The sequence below is a fragment of the Lutjanus erythropterus genome, chromosome 3 (genome assembly GCF_056507025.1).
Source record: "Lutjanus erythropterus isolate fLutEry1 chromosome 3, fLutEry1.hap2, whole genome shotgun sequence".
Taxonomy (NCBI): domain Eukaryota; kingdom Metazoa; phylum Chordata; class Actinopteri; order Lutjaniformes; family Lutjanidae; genus Lutjanus; species Lutjanus erythropterus.
Window position 1 is genome coordinate 20,175,380 of NC_139319.1, and position 17,015 is coordinate 20,192,394.

General features: G+C 37.2%; 1 protein-coding gene across 1 annotated transcript; it reads left to right on the plus strand.

Moving 5' to 3' along the window:
• The first annotated feature begins 631 nt into the window (after nt 1-631).
• Nucleotides 632-12,967, plus strand: adra1d (adrenoceptor alpha 1D). Its single transcript, XM_084715318.1, has 2 exons — nt 632-1,820; nt 12,035-12,967. Exons 1-2 carry the CDS (start codon nt 866-868, stop codon nt 12,580-12,582), a joined length of 1,503 nt encoding a protein of 500 aa, XP_084571444.1. The 5' UTR covers nt 632-865; the 3' UTR covers nt 12,583-12,967.
• Nucleotides 12,968-17,015: the final 4,048 nt, after the last annotated feature.

Here is a 17,015-nt window from a genome sequence, read left to right on the forward strand (position 1 = left end):
TGAATCATTCCAACATTTCAGTAATTACATGATGGAAGAGGTCCCAGCTGTTTAATGCCATATAATCTCTTTTAAATGTTTCCAAAGCATTAAAGTACAGTTGCAGCTACTAAATGCAGTAAAATATCAGATTATCTAGACAGGCCTTTCAGTGTCTACTCATTTTATCTGTTAAAGAACTTAATTATTATTAATGTTTGTTTATTAACTGGCTCCTGACCACCTGTCATGTTGTAAATATGGCCTCTGGACAAAGGAAGCTGAGCATCCCTGCTATAGGACATAACTGATGCAACAATTTACAACCTGGTCTCATAGTAACATAAAAGTGTCAGACGTGTCTGAGTCAGTGTGTCATATAGAATTCGTGACTAGATTTGTAGTGACGCTCTCTTGTGGAGACCCTGAACGCAACAGTAAATATGTGACGTGTGGGTGGAGCTGTTGGAGGTTCAGACCTGCTGTACCAGCTCTGACTCTGTGATCAGTTACAAAGGAGGGTGCCACCAATGGAAAACCATCACAAGGAAAAAACGCCTGGAAATGGATCTCAGTGTTGTTGATTTTTTAAAACTTTTTGTTATTATTATAATTAAATGATACTTTTACTTCCTCGAGAGAGAGAGAGAGCCAAAACCTCCATTGTTTTCAAGTGAGAATTCTGCAGCTTTCTAATCATGCATGCATCTGTATATAGCTATATGGACAGTATTTTTTTCTTTTTATTTTACACATATCTTTTACTTGACCTGTGTCACATTTTGACGGCTTGATTTTCTTGCTGAACAGAGAGACTGAAAGCAATGCCCGACACGCTGCCTTCTTAGGTAAACTTCCTCTGAAGTTCTCTTTATGGCGTTTCAAAATGACAAACACTAACTTGAGGAACGAAAGCAAGGATGGGATCTATTTTGAAGCTCTCAATGGATCAGTTTTGGACCAAACATTTCCAAACGGCAGCATCACGACCTGCACGAACTTCACCATGGACTCGCAGGTTGTCGGGGTTGGGATCATTCTCTCTGTTTTTATTTTGGTGGCGATCGTTGGGAACATTTTGGTCATCCTGTCTGTGGTGTGCAACAAACATCTGCAGACGGTCACAAACTTCTTTATTGTCAACTTAGCCATGGCGGACCTTCTGCTGAGCATTATTGTGCTGCCTTTCTCTGCCTCTCTGGAGGTGCTGGGATGCTGGGTGTTTGGCCGGGTGTTCTGTAACATCTGGGCTGCGGTGGATGTGCTCTGCTGCACCGCGTCTATCCTCAGCCTCTGCATCATCTCCATAGACCGTTATATCGGCGTCAAACACTGCCTGAAGTACCCGAGTATCATGACGGAGAGGAAAGCTGTGGCTATTTTAGTCCTGGTTTGGGTTTTATCCACGGTCATCTCTGTCGGACCGCTGCTGGGCTGGAAGGAGCCGCCGCCGGTGGACGACAGTATCTGCAGGATCACCGAGGAGCCCGGCTACGCGCTCTTCTCCTCGCTCTTCTCGTTCTACCTCCCGCTCCTGGTCATCCTCATCATGTATTTTAGGGTCTATGTGGTGGCCCGCAGGACTACCAAGAGCCTGGAAGCGGGCGTTAAACGGGAGAGAAACAAGTCGATGGAGGTGGTGCTCCGGATACATTGCCGCAGCGTGCTGGAGGACGCGCGTCCGGCCAGCTCCAAGAGCAGCAAGAACCACCCGTTCCGAAGTTCGCTCTCGGTGCGGCTCATGAAGTTCTCTAGAGAGAAGAAGGCTGCCAAAACCCTCGCTATCGTCGTGGGGATGTTCATCTTGTGCTGGCTGCCTTTTTTCTTCTTTCTGCCGATTGGTATGTCTTATAACTTTATACTTCTGCCGCCTGTGGTCCAGCGTAAAATGTGCACCAGTGCGTCTTTGCGCTTTCTCCAACATTAGGTGTACAGCATCAATATCGTTCCATATCAAAAGTGACATTTCTAACGCATTAAATGCCTTCAAGTATCCTACTTGATTTAATGATTTAACACCTGCTTGACTCATCATGTGGTGAATGTAAATCGCTGGCGTGACGTGAGATATTTTATAAGTAATTAATTTATGTTTAATGTGAGTAATTCATGCTTTTCCGTCACTTGGAGTGGTTCAGATTTTCAGACTGCAGCTCCTCCCGAGACTCCCTTAGATTTATACAGTTCTATAAATTGCTGAAAGCTTCGCTCGTTTAAAAAATGTTTTTAATGTTTTATGCTGTGCTTATTTGAATTTATTGTTTTGTCTCTCTGTATAGAACTGAACTGAGCTAAACGAATTTCCCTTTATGGAATTAAGTATATCCAATCTGAGTGGCAAACATTAAATCAACAAACTACGGTTAAAGATGAGCTTATATTAAATAAATAAAACAGGACTTTATTAATCTCAAAAGAAATTCTTGTGCTTTAGATAACAGAATAAAAAACAAAAGATTTTTAAATGTAAAGTGAAATATTAAAATATAGAGTGTAAGGACTAAATGCAAAACAGCGATGCCCATTAGAATAACAGTAGAAGTAATATAAGTTTAAAAAAGTAAGCCAAAATAAACTTAATTAGAAAGGTAGTATTGGCATTTACATTCATAGTAATATTAGAGCTGCAACGATTAGTCAATTAATCAATTAATTGATAAGCTGTCAAGTGTTTTATTTATGGCCTAAACTATTTTGATAATGAATTAATCATTTTGAGTCATCTTGAAATTAAGTATCTGCAGGCAAAACAATGATGCCATCTTGGGATCTGGGAAACCGTGATCAACCTTTTTCACCATTTTCTGACATTTTATGGACCAAATGACAAAAACAGATGTTACGTGCAATTTACAACATCAACTGCAAAAACCTCCACATTCAGATTTAGAGACAGAAAACAGAAAATGGCATCACTTACTGGATTTCATTCACTGTTTATTTTAACTGCCGGGAATTGATGAAAAGATAGTTAGAATGTTATAAAAACAAATGTTTCGGTCAGGAAAGGTCAAAACTGCAATGTGACTATTAATGTGGTTTGTTTTCTTTCATGCCTGTAATTTTTCTGGGAGCCTGTTTTTTTCAGATGGCTAATATCACATTTTTGAAAGAGCAGTCATAATAGATTGACATTCTTCAGTAATGAGTACTCAAAAGCTAAATGTTCCCATCATATTGCAACCATCACACATGTATCATTTACAGCAGACAGCCTGTGTTAAGAAGAGTCTCACACACTAATGTAAAACCCGATAAGAGGCACTGTATTTGTTTTGAAATTACAAAAGTATTTGCACTGAAGAATAAAGCTGGAGGTATGTTAAGAACTGCTCTAAATCTGACCATATGTTCTGAAAGGCTGAGATATATCAGTTAGGATGATGAAATAATCAATATAGTCAATAATCAGTAGGTGGTTGAAAAGGCCAATGATGATGATCAATGATCAATGCAAGTCATAATAGCTATACATAAATCAAACTAAAGAATGCAACGTGCATATAAAGCTGCACTTACACAAAGTAATAGTATTCACAACACACACACAGTAATGGTGGCCTCATGAATTTTAATTTTGCATATATTTCACACAATTGATCATGAAAGCCATTTTGGACAAATGGCCAGTATCTTATCATCAGGTGTAGCACTCACAGTACTCACAGTATCGCTGCACCTCCAAATGTCCTGAATCAAATTATTGGAGCAAAGCCTGCAGGGACAGAGAGAGAGAGGGTGCAAGAAAAGAAATGGCTGCTGTTGCTAATCACTTTAGTCATTCAGTGGATAGTGAAAAGGGTAATTTTATTTGTATCCCAATAGTCCATCTCCTCTTGGGATTAAAAATGAGTAAAGAAAAAGTATGAGTTTTAAAGGGATTGTTAAGATTATCTGTACTGGGGTTGTATGAGGAGCTGTTATTTATAGTGGATAGCAATTGACACACCCCCTGTTTTGAGAAGCAGGCAGGAGTGCTATGTAGGAAGCTAAGCGATGTACAGCTGTGGACAGGGTCTGTAGCAAAATGTATTTTAGCTACCAAACAAAAGGCTTACCAAAAAAACAACTTATATCTGTGTAAGTGCATCCTTTATAGGGCTGGATATCGTTAATTTTCTTTTAAACGCCAATACCCTGACTTCAGTAATGGTTCCCGAACAATACTATTTTAGATATTGAATCCAGTTTACAAAAGTAAAGTTACATTCCACATTACTGAAGCTGCCCAAAGATCTGATGGTCAGAAATCAAAACAATGATCCCTATTTCATAGTGAAAAATAGTGTTTTGTCTGCACTCTTTTACAATGTGCAACTTTAGGCAGCAAATCACCACCATCATTAGATCTTTGTATAAGTGTGCTGTATGCTTAATGGCTCACTGATGCTAATGATATATTTGCTTCTTGAAATTCAGGTATTTTTAAATACTTAATAGTATTGAAGCAATTTGGTCAGTGCCATAAAAGTATTAAAATTTGATCCAGCCCTAATGCTATATTTAGAATATTTTCACTACTTTCTTTGCCACCAGAAAGACTTTTTTTTGACGAGAAATGGTTATAATAAAAATATCGCTCTGTCACTCAACCAGACTCCTTTTGCAAAAACAGCAATTTTACCTTGCAGAAATGGGAATTTATGGTCTACCACTGCCTCGATTGGTTGGTTTGTTGTTGTTGGTCACACAACTGTCCACAGCAGTACATTGCTTAGCTTCCGACACTGGTAATCCTGCTCAGTCTCCATACAGGGAGTGTCAAGTGCCATCTAGTGTAGGTGATACGCTGACTATGAACATGTAACTCATACAACCTATTTTCAAATAATCCAAACTATCCCTTTAAACAAACACATTTGAAATGTTAGTACAAATCGATATACACAGAGGGACGTTACAAATACATTATTATATTACTAGTATGCTCTTGTTTTATATGTTTTGAGGCAAATTTAAAACGCGTTTTGAGTTGATTATAACAAACTATCTCTAATCATGTCATTTTCATTAACATTAGCATATGATGCATTTGTTATCATATTATAGTACAGCCTGCTCTTGGAAACGTCATCCAGGATCGGAAGTCTGAAACAGTTCATGATTCTCAGTGTGGCACTATTCCAAAAATCTGTATTCAAAGGAGGAAACAAAAGGGAGCACTGCCAAAAAGAATAATTATCTGAGAGAAATAGGTCTGACGACATCTTGAATTTTAAATTTATGATTCATTGTAGATGATAGAAGCCACTAATTTGCATGATAAAAAAAGAAGTCAGACGGTCTGAGATCACCTTCATTATCTAAACTAGTGTCTGCAGTATCTTTATGGCTGTGATGTGATTGTTAAAGCCAATGAACACTCAGAGCGCTCAGAAATTAAAGCTCCTTGCTGGAAAGAATCTGTCCCGCTGAATCCATTCAGACATGCTGTTCTGCAATCTGATCCTGAACTGTGACCACCCCAGAGGAAGTCGTTTAAAACATAAAGCCTCCACAGGGATCAATAAACTGTTACACTGTTGTTTTTATGGATTCATCCCTACAAGAGGTGACTGTTTGTTTGCGTGGAACAGTCACAACCTACAGCCGTGCTTAGCCATACTTGGTCAGTCAGACAGATTGATGTCGGTATGTTGTGGAGACACATCATCAATGAGTAACCTTTCGCTGAGAGGCAGACGTGTACTTTTAGCACCCCTTGTGCCAATCAGGCCCGATCTCTGTGATGATTCAAATCTACACGAAGTAGTCTGACTCATCCAAAACTCCAGTGAGAGAGCTCTAACACCATTTGCTTATATTAATATGCCGCACTCATGAATAGTTGTTTGCCATAAAGAGAAATAGCCTCTCAGAATTACTCTGAATGTTGTCTCCCAGTATGACGGATAAAGAGGCAGAACCAAATTGCACTGGGAGTATAGAGCAAGCTTTTTAATATGAATTATTCAGCAATGTAATAATTGGCTTGTTTGTCTTTATTTATTGCTCAAAATCATTCATGTTTCAAGCTTCAAATTATGACGTTTTATTATGGCAGTAGACTTTCTTTGTTTTATTGGTATATTGTGTATGAAACAATACACTTGGTCTAATGGGAATTACATTGCTTTGCAGTAAATGTATACTTAGAGACTTAAAGAAGAAAAATGCGTGTACTCTGATTAATATCATCATGAATTTTAATGTTATTGCAGTTTAGACAGATTCAGATCATTTAATTTTATGGAACCCATACAATTTACATTTGTGAGTGTATTATACTCAATCAGGCTGTCTCTCCTTTAAGGATAACTTTGGTGATATTCTAAATTTTTCTTTTTATTAACAAATCCCATGAAAAGAAACCAGTAATGAAATATTATGACTGACATGTATTGCAGCCTATGGAGCCAAAGCTGATATATTGTAATTTACCTCCACCTCTACTTTCTGACATGTTCCTTCACTATGATGAATATGGGTGCAGTGCACTGTGGTTTATTTTGTGTTGCTCCCACATACACTGTCTGTCCTGCTGCTGTAAACAGTAACAGAGCAGATCTGCAGCTGAAATGAGTCCTCAGCACAGACACTGTTAACTCTTGTTAGGATCATTTTTGCTACAATAGAGGCCTGCATGAATGAGTCCTAACTCATCCAGATTTGAGTTAGCATATTAGCACTCCAAGTTCCCTTGGCAATGTGTTTTCTGAATAGGTTTTTGTTAAGATGCCTGAAATAAGATCTGTAGTTAAGGGCATGCTATGCAGGATTCTCCCAAAAAGCATCACACAGACTCATTCAAAAATAATCCCTCTCATTAATCACCCATGGCCGACCAAATACATTGGTATTTGATGGCCTGGGAATGACTTGACTTGAAGTTTCTTTCTGGTGTTTTTTTTAAGTAGCAACCAATAAAATCTACTTATTCTACCTTAAACAGAGATGCAAGACACTGTTGCATTTTTCTCTAAAGCATAAAATACCTCAGTAAATATCCCACTTGTGAATTTTGAAGCTTTTATGTGACTTAAAAAGATCGTTGCTGATATGTTGATATTTCTGTTGCCTGTAGCTATTTTTACTTCTGCTGATTGCATCAAGCTTCAACAATCATACATAAAAAAAACATGTTTACTTTTAAAGATTATCGAGTACGATCAGTGTGAAAAGGAAAATCCTTTAAATTAATGATAAACTTTCTCAAAATACTGACTTTGATTTTAAAGCTGCAGTAAGTAGGATGCCGAAAAACAGTTGATTGTTGAGTCTCTGAGTTAAGTTTCGTTTTGTCCATCCTGAGGCCCTCCTACCAGACGAGCAGCACGCACTTCATGCGCGCACACAACAGTTTACTGAGGCAAACACGAGTGAGCACAGACAGACACATGTCAACTCTGTGTAATAAAACAGTCACTTGAGAGTACAAAGCACCAACAGAGGAGAGAAACTATGTTTCAAAACATAAAGATTCAGTGTGGAGCTACAGAAGCACTAAGAGCTGAACATAAAGAGACTTTTAAAAACATCTTTTTCTCTGCTCTCCTGCACACACAAGCTCAATATCACACTAGCTTGTTCAGGGTGAGAAAAGGATGCTCATTATGGTTCGGCCGTGGTCGCCGTGGTCGCCATGATGTGAGCGCAGTCTGTTTGGAGGGGAGTTGGGCTCTGCACACAGGTTTACAAGCAAACATCATAAATGCACTTTTTAAAAGTTTTAAATTTTTAAAAGTGGTTGTTGCTGCAGAGGGGCTGAGAAGCAGAAGCGAAAATGAATCTGCTTTTTCATCTCAAAGTTTAAAAAGTTTCGTCTGGCCAGTCCGTGACTCCACAATTTCTTTGCCATTGCTGCAGAGAGTTGAAACACAGGAGTTAAAATAAATCCTATTTTTAATTCCAAAAGTTCAAACACACTCTGAGCTCCCCTCCTGCCAATAAAGGAGCCGGCATCAGAGGGTCTTTGGTGTTGGGTTTTTTTCCCTCCAGAAGCTCCAATCTGCTACCGACCCTCTCCTGCAGAGCTCCCCAGCTCTGAGCAGCTGTCTGTTGGCTCTGTGTTTCAGCTCTGCCTGCTCCTCTTGGCCTTCCGCAAAACCCCACAATAGACGTGAATGAACTCGACTGAGGGTGAAGTCAAAAGTTACTGAGTGAACTGATAAACTCCTCGGATGAGCATGTTGCTCATTAGACTCTTTTTAAGATTCTCTTTTCCTGCAAGAGTTTCAGCCACTGATTCAGTGTCTCACTGAAGGGCGTGCAGCTGCACTCGTAGAACAGCCAATAGGAGCACCCAGTCTGAGAAGACCTGTGATTTGTTTAAGTCACGGTTCAGATTCTCTAAATGCTGAAAACAGAGGCAAGAAATTATATATAGTGTTAAGTTGACATTCTCACTTTAATAACTCAATGTGTAGTCATGGTAATGCAGGTTAATTGGCAGGCAAACAGCAAGAAATCAAGCCTGTTCTAATGAAAAATCTTTCAAGTAAAACTAATAATACATTCATTACTTTCTGGCCAGCTCGCCAGGTAAAAATTATCCTGGCTTTGTTCAGTTTAATTCATTCAAAATCAAAACACAAACATGTAATAGAGCTGACAAGCAAAGTGTGTGCTTTCATTCAGTCATGAATAGTGTGCAATTTGTTGGCTGTTCTGGAAGTGTTTTGGGCAAAAACAAATTCTTGTTTATGGCCAACAAAATCCAGGGCCATTTTTGACAGTATAACATTTGGTCAAAGGTTTACTGCACATACACAGAGTGTTTTACAAATTAGGCAAGTATTCACTGAGCTATGGCTTGGTCCTTGGTGGCCATATGGTGAGGATGAGTTTTCAAAAGCTCTGCATCAAATATTGACCTTCACACAGAACATTAAATGTCAAGATGATAATTCCCAAAGCTCTGTAACTGATGGGCCGATCAGGATCCTGTCTGCTCAGACAATAGAGCGATCACAAAATTTAGTCTGACACTTGGCTGGTCCCCAGACTCCGTGACAGGCTTCAGTGTGTATTCAAAACACTGATTTGTAGGTTGGCTCTATGATTTATATTCTGATATGAGCCAAGGTGAACTTCAAAAAAATCCCATCCTCAGAAAATATTTAAAAAAGCAATCATCAGGCAGACATCAGATTTAAAAGACACTGTTATCTCAAAAGCTATAAAACAAAACAAAACAAAACAAAACAAAAAACCCCTGAAAAAATATTACCTGTTGTCATGATGTTGAAGGAGTGTGCATCAGAGTGGTGAATCACTTGCTGTCAGCCTTTAAGGTGATGTAATGTCAGCAAGAAGAATCGATGGATAAATCACTGCCTTTAATCACTTTATTAATCTTAACCTTTAACTGTCTTGAGTCACACATGGTTTACAGATGAGTCTTTTAACAGAAATAAAAGCAAAGTATAAGCCATGTAGATGCTACACACAAAATAGCACACATGCTGCAGACAAAATGTATTAGTTGGATTGATAACTCAGTTTTATCATTCAGTATATGTCCCAGAATAAATGGTACACGTCTCCTGTTTGCATTTGTTAGCAAGTGCACAGTATGTTCATGTTAAAATAGCATGAAACCTTTACTTTGACAATCACGTACAAGCCATTTCATACATTGCCGAATTGTACCAACAGAATTGAACTGTAAAATGGACTTCTGGACCGAGGCACTACAGTAATAATATTAGCACTGTGATATTTTGCATCTGTGTCCAGGGTCAACAGTGCCTTAAATCCAAGCCTGGGGAGACAAGAACAAGAAAGCAATAGGGAAAGGCAACATCCCTGAAAAACAGCATGTCATACTCTAGCATGTCAAACTAAAATGACCACAGCAAGTATAATATAATGAGCACAGCAGCTGGGGCTTGGGTTGATTGTTAGCTGTACAGACACTTTTATGTTCTCATTTTATGGTAAATTACCATTTGTAATGTTATATGTAAGAATGTTAAAAGATCTCTGTTGGTTTTGTTTTTGTTACATCTCATGGTGCTACTTTACAATAAGGCTATCCTTATAAATGATTTATAATTAGGTTATTAATTAGGCTGCAAACCATAATAAATCACTGATAAGGTAATACATTATGTAAAAAGGGAAACAGTGACCTGTTGCTTCTCACATAGTGGGCCCACATTTATCTGTACTGACCTCATTGCTTACTGAGCTTACTTTGTCTTCTCAATCAGCAGCTTTTACACCTGTCAGCTTCATCAGACAGTTCTGAAATTTTCATTTAAAATTTGAAAAGTTTCATTTGGCATCAAATTAACATATCAAATGACAAGATTTGTCCATCAAGGCTTTGGCAATATTTTTAATGAACTTTATTTAGAATCTACAAAAAAAGACAGGGACCAGATACACAAAGGTTGGAGACAAAAATCAAACATCTATGGTGGAAATGTTATTGAAGCAGCTGAATAGAAACAGGAAACAATAGATGAGTCATACTGAGAATCAGAAAAGACAGTATTTTTAGATGACACTGCCAGCAGACACCACTGCACTCTTTACAGTAAGGCTTCATTTTACCAGATAAAAATGGTAGTAACTCATTAGTAAGATTAATTAGTAGGAATAAAAAAGTATGTGATTAAAAAAAAAAAGATTGATCAGTAGAAAGCAATAACTATATTTTGCCAATAGTGACCCCACAACAATGCATGAAATCTGTGTTACAACTTGTTTATAATTATTTATTATTAATAATAAAATAATAAAAACAATAAGAATATTTTAAATTGTCCATGGCAGGATTTTTCATCATACTAACACTAATGACAAAGATAGGGTTTGAATAAACCCATACACAAGCCAAGGCGCTGTACATGGATTACATGCAAGACAATGTCCTCTCCGAGAAAAAACTGAGTCCTCTTCATGTTGTTATCCATCTGGTTAATGTAAGACAATCGTGCCTCAATTAAAATTATTCAAGACATAATTTAAATGCTGAGCACGAATAATAAAATGTCTTATTATCCCATATTCTACTCATCATAAAAAGAGTTATGTGCATTGGGGCTTGTGGTTGAAGCATTTGGTGTTAATATCTGTCCCATTAATAAACGTCCAAAAAATGTCACAACCTTCTCTCTTCTTATTAATAAACAAAACCAAACAGCTGCTGCAGCACAATAAATCACCGCAAAAGTAATGTGCCATGAATACGTAACTGTCAGAGGGATGAAAAATGACCATATGTAGCAAAATAGCATAATACAGGTGCACATACACTTCATGTGTTGTTTGTGGTGTCTGGCTCACACAGCAGAAGAGCAGATTCAAAATCACATTAACTGACAAAGATAAACAATTTAAAAGTTGGGTAACACTTAACAATAAGGATACAAATCATATACTTAAGTAATGCTTAATTAATGCATGATTTTAATGATGTAATGCATGAATTAATGCAGGATGTATCATGAATTCATGATGCTCATCATTAACAAATGATCAAGTTGTTTTGACTTTATATGACTTTATGGTTCACACTTATTAGATTATCAGTTAACATGTATTACTCAACAGTTACTTCATACATTTATTGATATGCATCAAGCTGGATTACAATGTTGGAAGCTGGAGTTTGTGTACATAAATGTTTATAATTTTAGTTAATGTTTATTATGTTAATGTTTGCATCTGATGAACAGATAAAAAAAGTTTATATTCTACATATATTCTGTTCTGCTTTCAGAAAAGCTGAGCAAATACATGGTTCTGAAATAAACTTTAATATAATTGGAATCCAGCTATTTTGTTAATGGTAAGCATCATTAATTTTTGGTATAGCTAAAATACGTTTATGATATATCCTGAATTAATGATGTGCCACAAGCTGAAAAGAAAAAAAACAGACTGGTTGACCCTCAGTTTAAATTGTCTTACAATACCTATTTGCTTCAATTGTTCTTGATTTTATGGATATTTTGACATGTTCACGGATTCTAAATTCATCATGGAACAATGAAAGCAAAATACTGTACTAGTATCGTGCACATATTCTATATTTACTCACAAATCTCCCTCCTTGTCCCTCCAGGTTCTTTCTTTCCGGCACTGAAGCCATCTGAATCTGTGTTCAAGGTGATCTTCTGGCTGGGCTACTTCAACAGCTGCATCAACCCTATGATCTACCCCTGCTCCAGCAAAGAGTTCCAGCGCGCTTTCACTCGGCTCCTCAGGTGCCAGTGTCACCAGAGACAGAGGGTCCTGCGTCGCTTCTACGACCAGAAGTGGCGGACAGCTGTCAAAGGAATGACAAGGGATCAGAGGGGAGACTATAAGCCCGGCTATGGTGCGCATGAATCCTGTGGCAGCTCTTTGTTACACAAGGGCAAAGGGCGCTCGCTGGGTTTCAAGAGATGGAGTCTGTTTCCACCCCTGCAGAAGTCCTCCTTCCAGCTCAAAGAGAAAGTGAACAATCTGTCAAATAAAATCAAGGGAGGGACGGGAAAAAGTGCCACACCTGGAGTGGGCCGGATTGATATAGTGGACACTGTCTCTATGGGGATTTACAACTGTGAGCAGAGTGGTTATCAGTTTTATGATCTGGCCGACTGCTACGGCCTGAAAGAGACTGACATTTAGGGGGCCACCAGAGAATCTTTTATTTATTTTTCAGAGAGTCATATTGGACCAACCAAAAAGAAAGACTGTGATAGGGCATAATTTTGTGTGCACAAACTATCGGAGGATCAAAGCTTGATTAAAGCTGTGGGCTGAGAAGGATGGCACGATCCCAGCACAAAAATGACTAAAACTTTATCTCAGTCATTCCCATCATGTTTATTTGAGATGAAACTTGTGAGCTGCCACGTTTCGGAAGTGAACGCCAACATAGCTAAATCTTTGGACTGAGTGTGACTGCTGTCACTTGGAAGCACTGTGCATCAAGAATTTACAGCCCACATTTCACATAACTCTCACTTATTTCTTTAGGTTTTATGTCAGACAGTCTCCATGTCTTTAACTAGTTGCCCGCTGACACTGTGTGATGACTCCCACTGAAGTGACGGCTCTGTACAATTGTCATGAACTGAAACAAGTATTTTGAAGCTCTAACAGAGCAAATTTCATCATAAGTGCAATTTTTATTGTTGTCACAATGTCTGGATTTAATCGAATGTAATGTGTCAGATTTAATTATGATACTTCATCTACCATTTTTCTGTTTTGACAAGGCATTGTAAAGATAAGAGGCCAGCTAAGAATAAAGATGCTGCACAGTATTTATTCTAACTCTTGGATTTATGAATTAACTTGGCATTGATATGTACACTTGTTAGAAACCCATGGATCGACTTGGCAAAATGAGTGGTGATGTGAAATAAACATGCTTTTTGTATTTTTTTGATGTATTGTGTTTTTGTAAAATGAAGAGCAAAATAAAATGGAGAAAAAAAAGTTGAGCCAAGGAACCACTGTAAGTTGATTCATGATTTTTTTTTTAATCTGCCCCATCCAGCAGATGTCACTGTTGTTTTGTTTGCTTTACCTCCTGCACCTTTTCACCTGTCAAGCTTTTGGGAAGCAAATTTGACAAAGTACCAATCAAAATCATTGGAATAAATCAATATCATGTGCGTGTGTTTAGCAAAGTGAACTGAGCAGCAAGAGTGCTGACTGACAAACAAATACAAAGACTTTAGGAATTCAAAAAGAGTAACAGACACAAACACTCAAATGAGGCTGGAGCTGCAGGCAGAAACAGAGAGAAGGAGAGCGAGAGACTTTATCAAGAGAAATAAATCTAAATTGCTTCCTGTCATTAGCCTCATTCCACTGTGAGTTTATTCAAGTCTTGACAGAGGGGAAAGTCAAACAACTGAATTTCTTACTTTTCTTCCTATCTGTAACCAGGATAATTTATTCCTTATTTCTCTATTACTTTTCTCCGTCATAAATTCATTTTGATGAATAAATGGCAGAGAAAAACAAAAGAAAATGAAAGAGAGATGAAGGTAAACAACTTTTCAAAAGATTTTTGCTCAGTTTTCTAATTGATTAATTTATAGTATGATGACATATAAAAAATAATTATTTGTACAAAATATTATTCTATACTGCCTTGGTTTTCAAAGTATGCGACTGTGGCCCCTTAGTTTACTTGCTTAGTTTCACTCAGTTCCTAGATGTCTATGGGATACTTATTTTACTTGATCCCATAGACATGCAGCAGTTGAGTCTAATATTACTTCAGACTTCTTACAGGATTTCCCCTCAGACTTCTCAGAGGTATTTATTAGTTTCTAACTCTGAAGGTGAACATTAATAAAAACATTAATATTCCCCAAAACTACTGCATGTCTGGACTATCTCTTCAACCAAACCACACACATTTAGGCTATTCTATGTGATCTACTTTTGATAGTATAATAACTGAGTAATGTGATTTTTTTCATTACCATTTACTGAGCCTCCCCTGAAACTGTTTGAAGTCCCCACAGGGATGAAGGCCTCCCGCTTGTTTTATTGTTTATTATTTAAAATAATCAGAATCTGCATTTTTTTTATGTATGCAGTGAGTGTGAAACACACACTCTTTATGTGTGTATCTATAATTGTTTGCGCTTACATGGTGCAAATATTTTCATACATCTATTATCTTTCCAATAGATTTCTATTGTGATGTCCTTTGAAATTACTGAGTAGAAGTGCCAAAAAAAAAAAAGAGGCTATGTCAAATAAATCCAGTACACGAGGGTGTAAGGGGTCCTCGGCTGTGAAAAAATTGAGAACCTCTGCCATGAAAGATTGAAACACACAGTAGGCAAAAACATGGTTGCCAATGCCAGGACAGAAATTAAAGCACCAATTACTGCAAGTATAAAGGATGTACTCTCAAAATCCAGACATGAATGGTAGAAATAAAAACACAACCTCCAAAACCAATATTCAAAAAACAACAACAACAACAACAACAAAAGCTTGTTGTCATGGTTCAAATACTCTGTGCTCTTTGTTGTTGTCTTTTATAAATTCCCTTTGAAACATGTTTCTTTTATTCTCACTCACCCTTCTGTCCCTCAAAAAGAAAAACAGACTTGAAACAAAAACATAACTCTATCAAAGCAATTTTGTAACTCCAGTGATAAAAGTCACTGCCTTCCATTGCCATGTGTTGATTACATTTTTTGCAGTTTGCACTTTCACAAAGAAAAAGAGTCCACCAAACAGACAGCTACTGCCATGACTTGTTTTGTGTGCACTTTAACAAAGACACATTTCAACTTTGACTAGAAGGTAATAAACAGACTGCAAACCAACATCTAAGTTCACTATTTCCACAAAGCTGTCTGGTCTTTGACTATTCTGGGCACCGGGTACCTCTGTGCCTTGCAGGATTAGGTTGCAAATTACAATAAGAGTGAGGCTATAGAAAAATAATATATACTTTCAGTGAGCGGCTATGGCAGAAACTCTTTCCTCACTCCTTGCTCACTTAACAGCAACGTTAAACCACAAACTGAGTCATATTCTCTTCTTTTTGTCAGTTGTCAACATGTGTAATTGTGTGTTACTATGGAAACACAGCCCATAGCTCTGTCTGAGATAGGTTGGCGGCCTTTTTAGCTTTAAGCAAAACCAGCATTTAGCATTTTAGCTGGAATTAATCTGCCTTTATATTTGTGTCACTTCAGTTTTACAGCCTGCGCAGCACAGTTAAGACTGCACGAAAGGATGAAGCGATGGCCAAAAGTTAAGAAATAACTAAAATAACAGTGAATAAGATTTTATGAACAGATTAAGATTACAGGCCATGTAGAAAGAGTGGAGTCAGTTGTCAAGTTTACTATTAGAGCCAGATGAAAGAAATACAGTTCGCAAACAACTGAAATAAAGGTACATTAGATGTATGTGTGGAGACGCTATTTGCTCTTGTTTGTTTTTTTTCTAAAATGATGCATATCATCTCAGCAACTCACTCCAGCATTAGGCATGTTATGGTGTTCCCATAATTTGTGTCAACTGGTAAAAAATTTCAGTTCTTTATCTCACGCATCTAATGCTAAGCATCTGTCTTCAGACTATCCTGAAAAAATTTCTTTTTTTATATACTGCATTTTGTATTTCTACAACATCAACTTGTGATTTATTTATTATTTCATTGCCTACAACTTGCCACAAAACTTGAAAAAAAAGAAAAAGACTTGATCAAAGGAAATGTCCTGATCTTACAAGTATTTCCAAAGTATTTCCAACGCAGAATATTAAAGAACTGATTTACAGCTTTTTGTGTCATCATGTTAGAAGTATATGTCACAACATAATCCATACTTTTACTGTGCTGTATAAGAATGTGGCAGCACTTTCGCAAAATAAATCTGAAGAGCAACATGTTGCAAGGGAAATATTTAGAAATGGGATGCATTTCATTTACCTGTCTGCGATCAGTTCACATGTGATACGCATTTATTTCTCATAGTTGAAATACATTTTTGATTTAGGTGTTTCAACAGACATTTCAAACAACACTTAAGATTCTGTCTTAGTTATCAAAATTCGAAATACATTTTAAAATAAATAATGTATATTTTATATTGACATTACAACATGTAATGATAAAATAAGCACACCTTCACACACCTGCACTCCGTCATCCACCACCTGCCATTTTATCACAACAGCTTGAGGACTCATATTACTTATTGTTATTTTTAGATTGGCTAAATTATTTTCTGTGACTCCTGACTTCAGTCTGTCACATCTTAGAGCGCAATCTGTGCATGAGAACAATCAAAATCTCATTTCATATTTCTATTAATAACCCAAAGACGTCATCTAGCAAGCAAGTTTACAAAAGTAATCCTGCCTTATGATAACACACTAGTCACTGCTTTATTACAATCACAATAAGGAGAGAGAGCTTGGTGTAACTAAATGAAACTTGATAGGTGTGTTACTCATTTTTTTATACTATTTATAGCTCTGAAAAACACATCACAGTCTTGCTACAAAGTACTAATTATTTGTCTTCTTTTATTTTGATTTAATAGCACAAAAATGTTATTGGAAGTTAC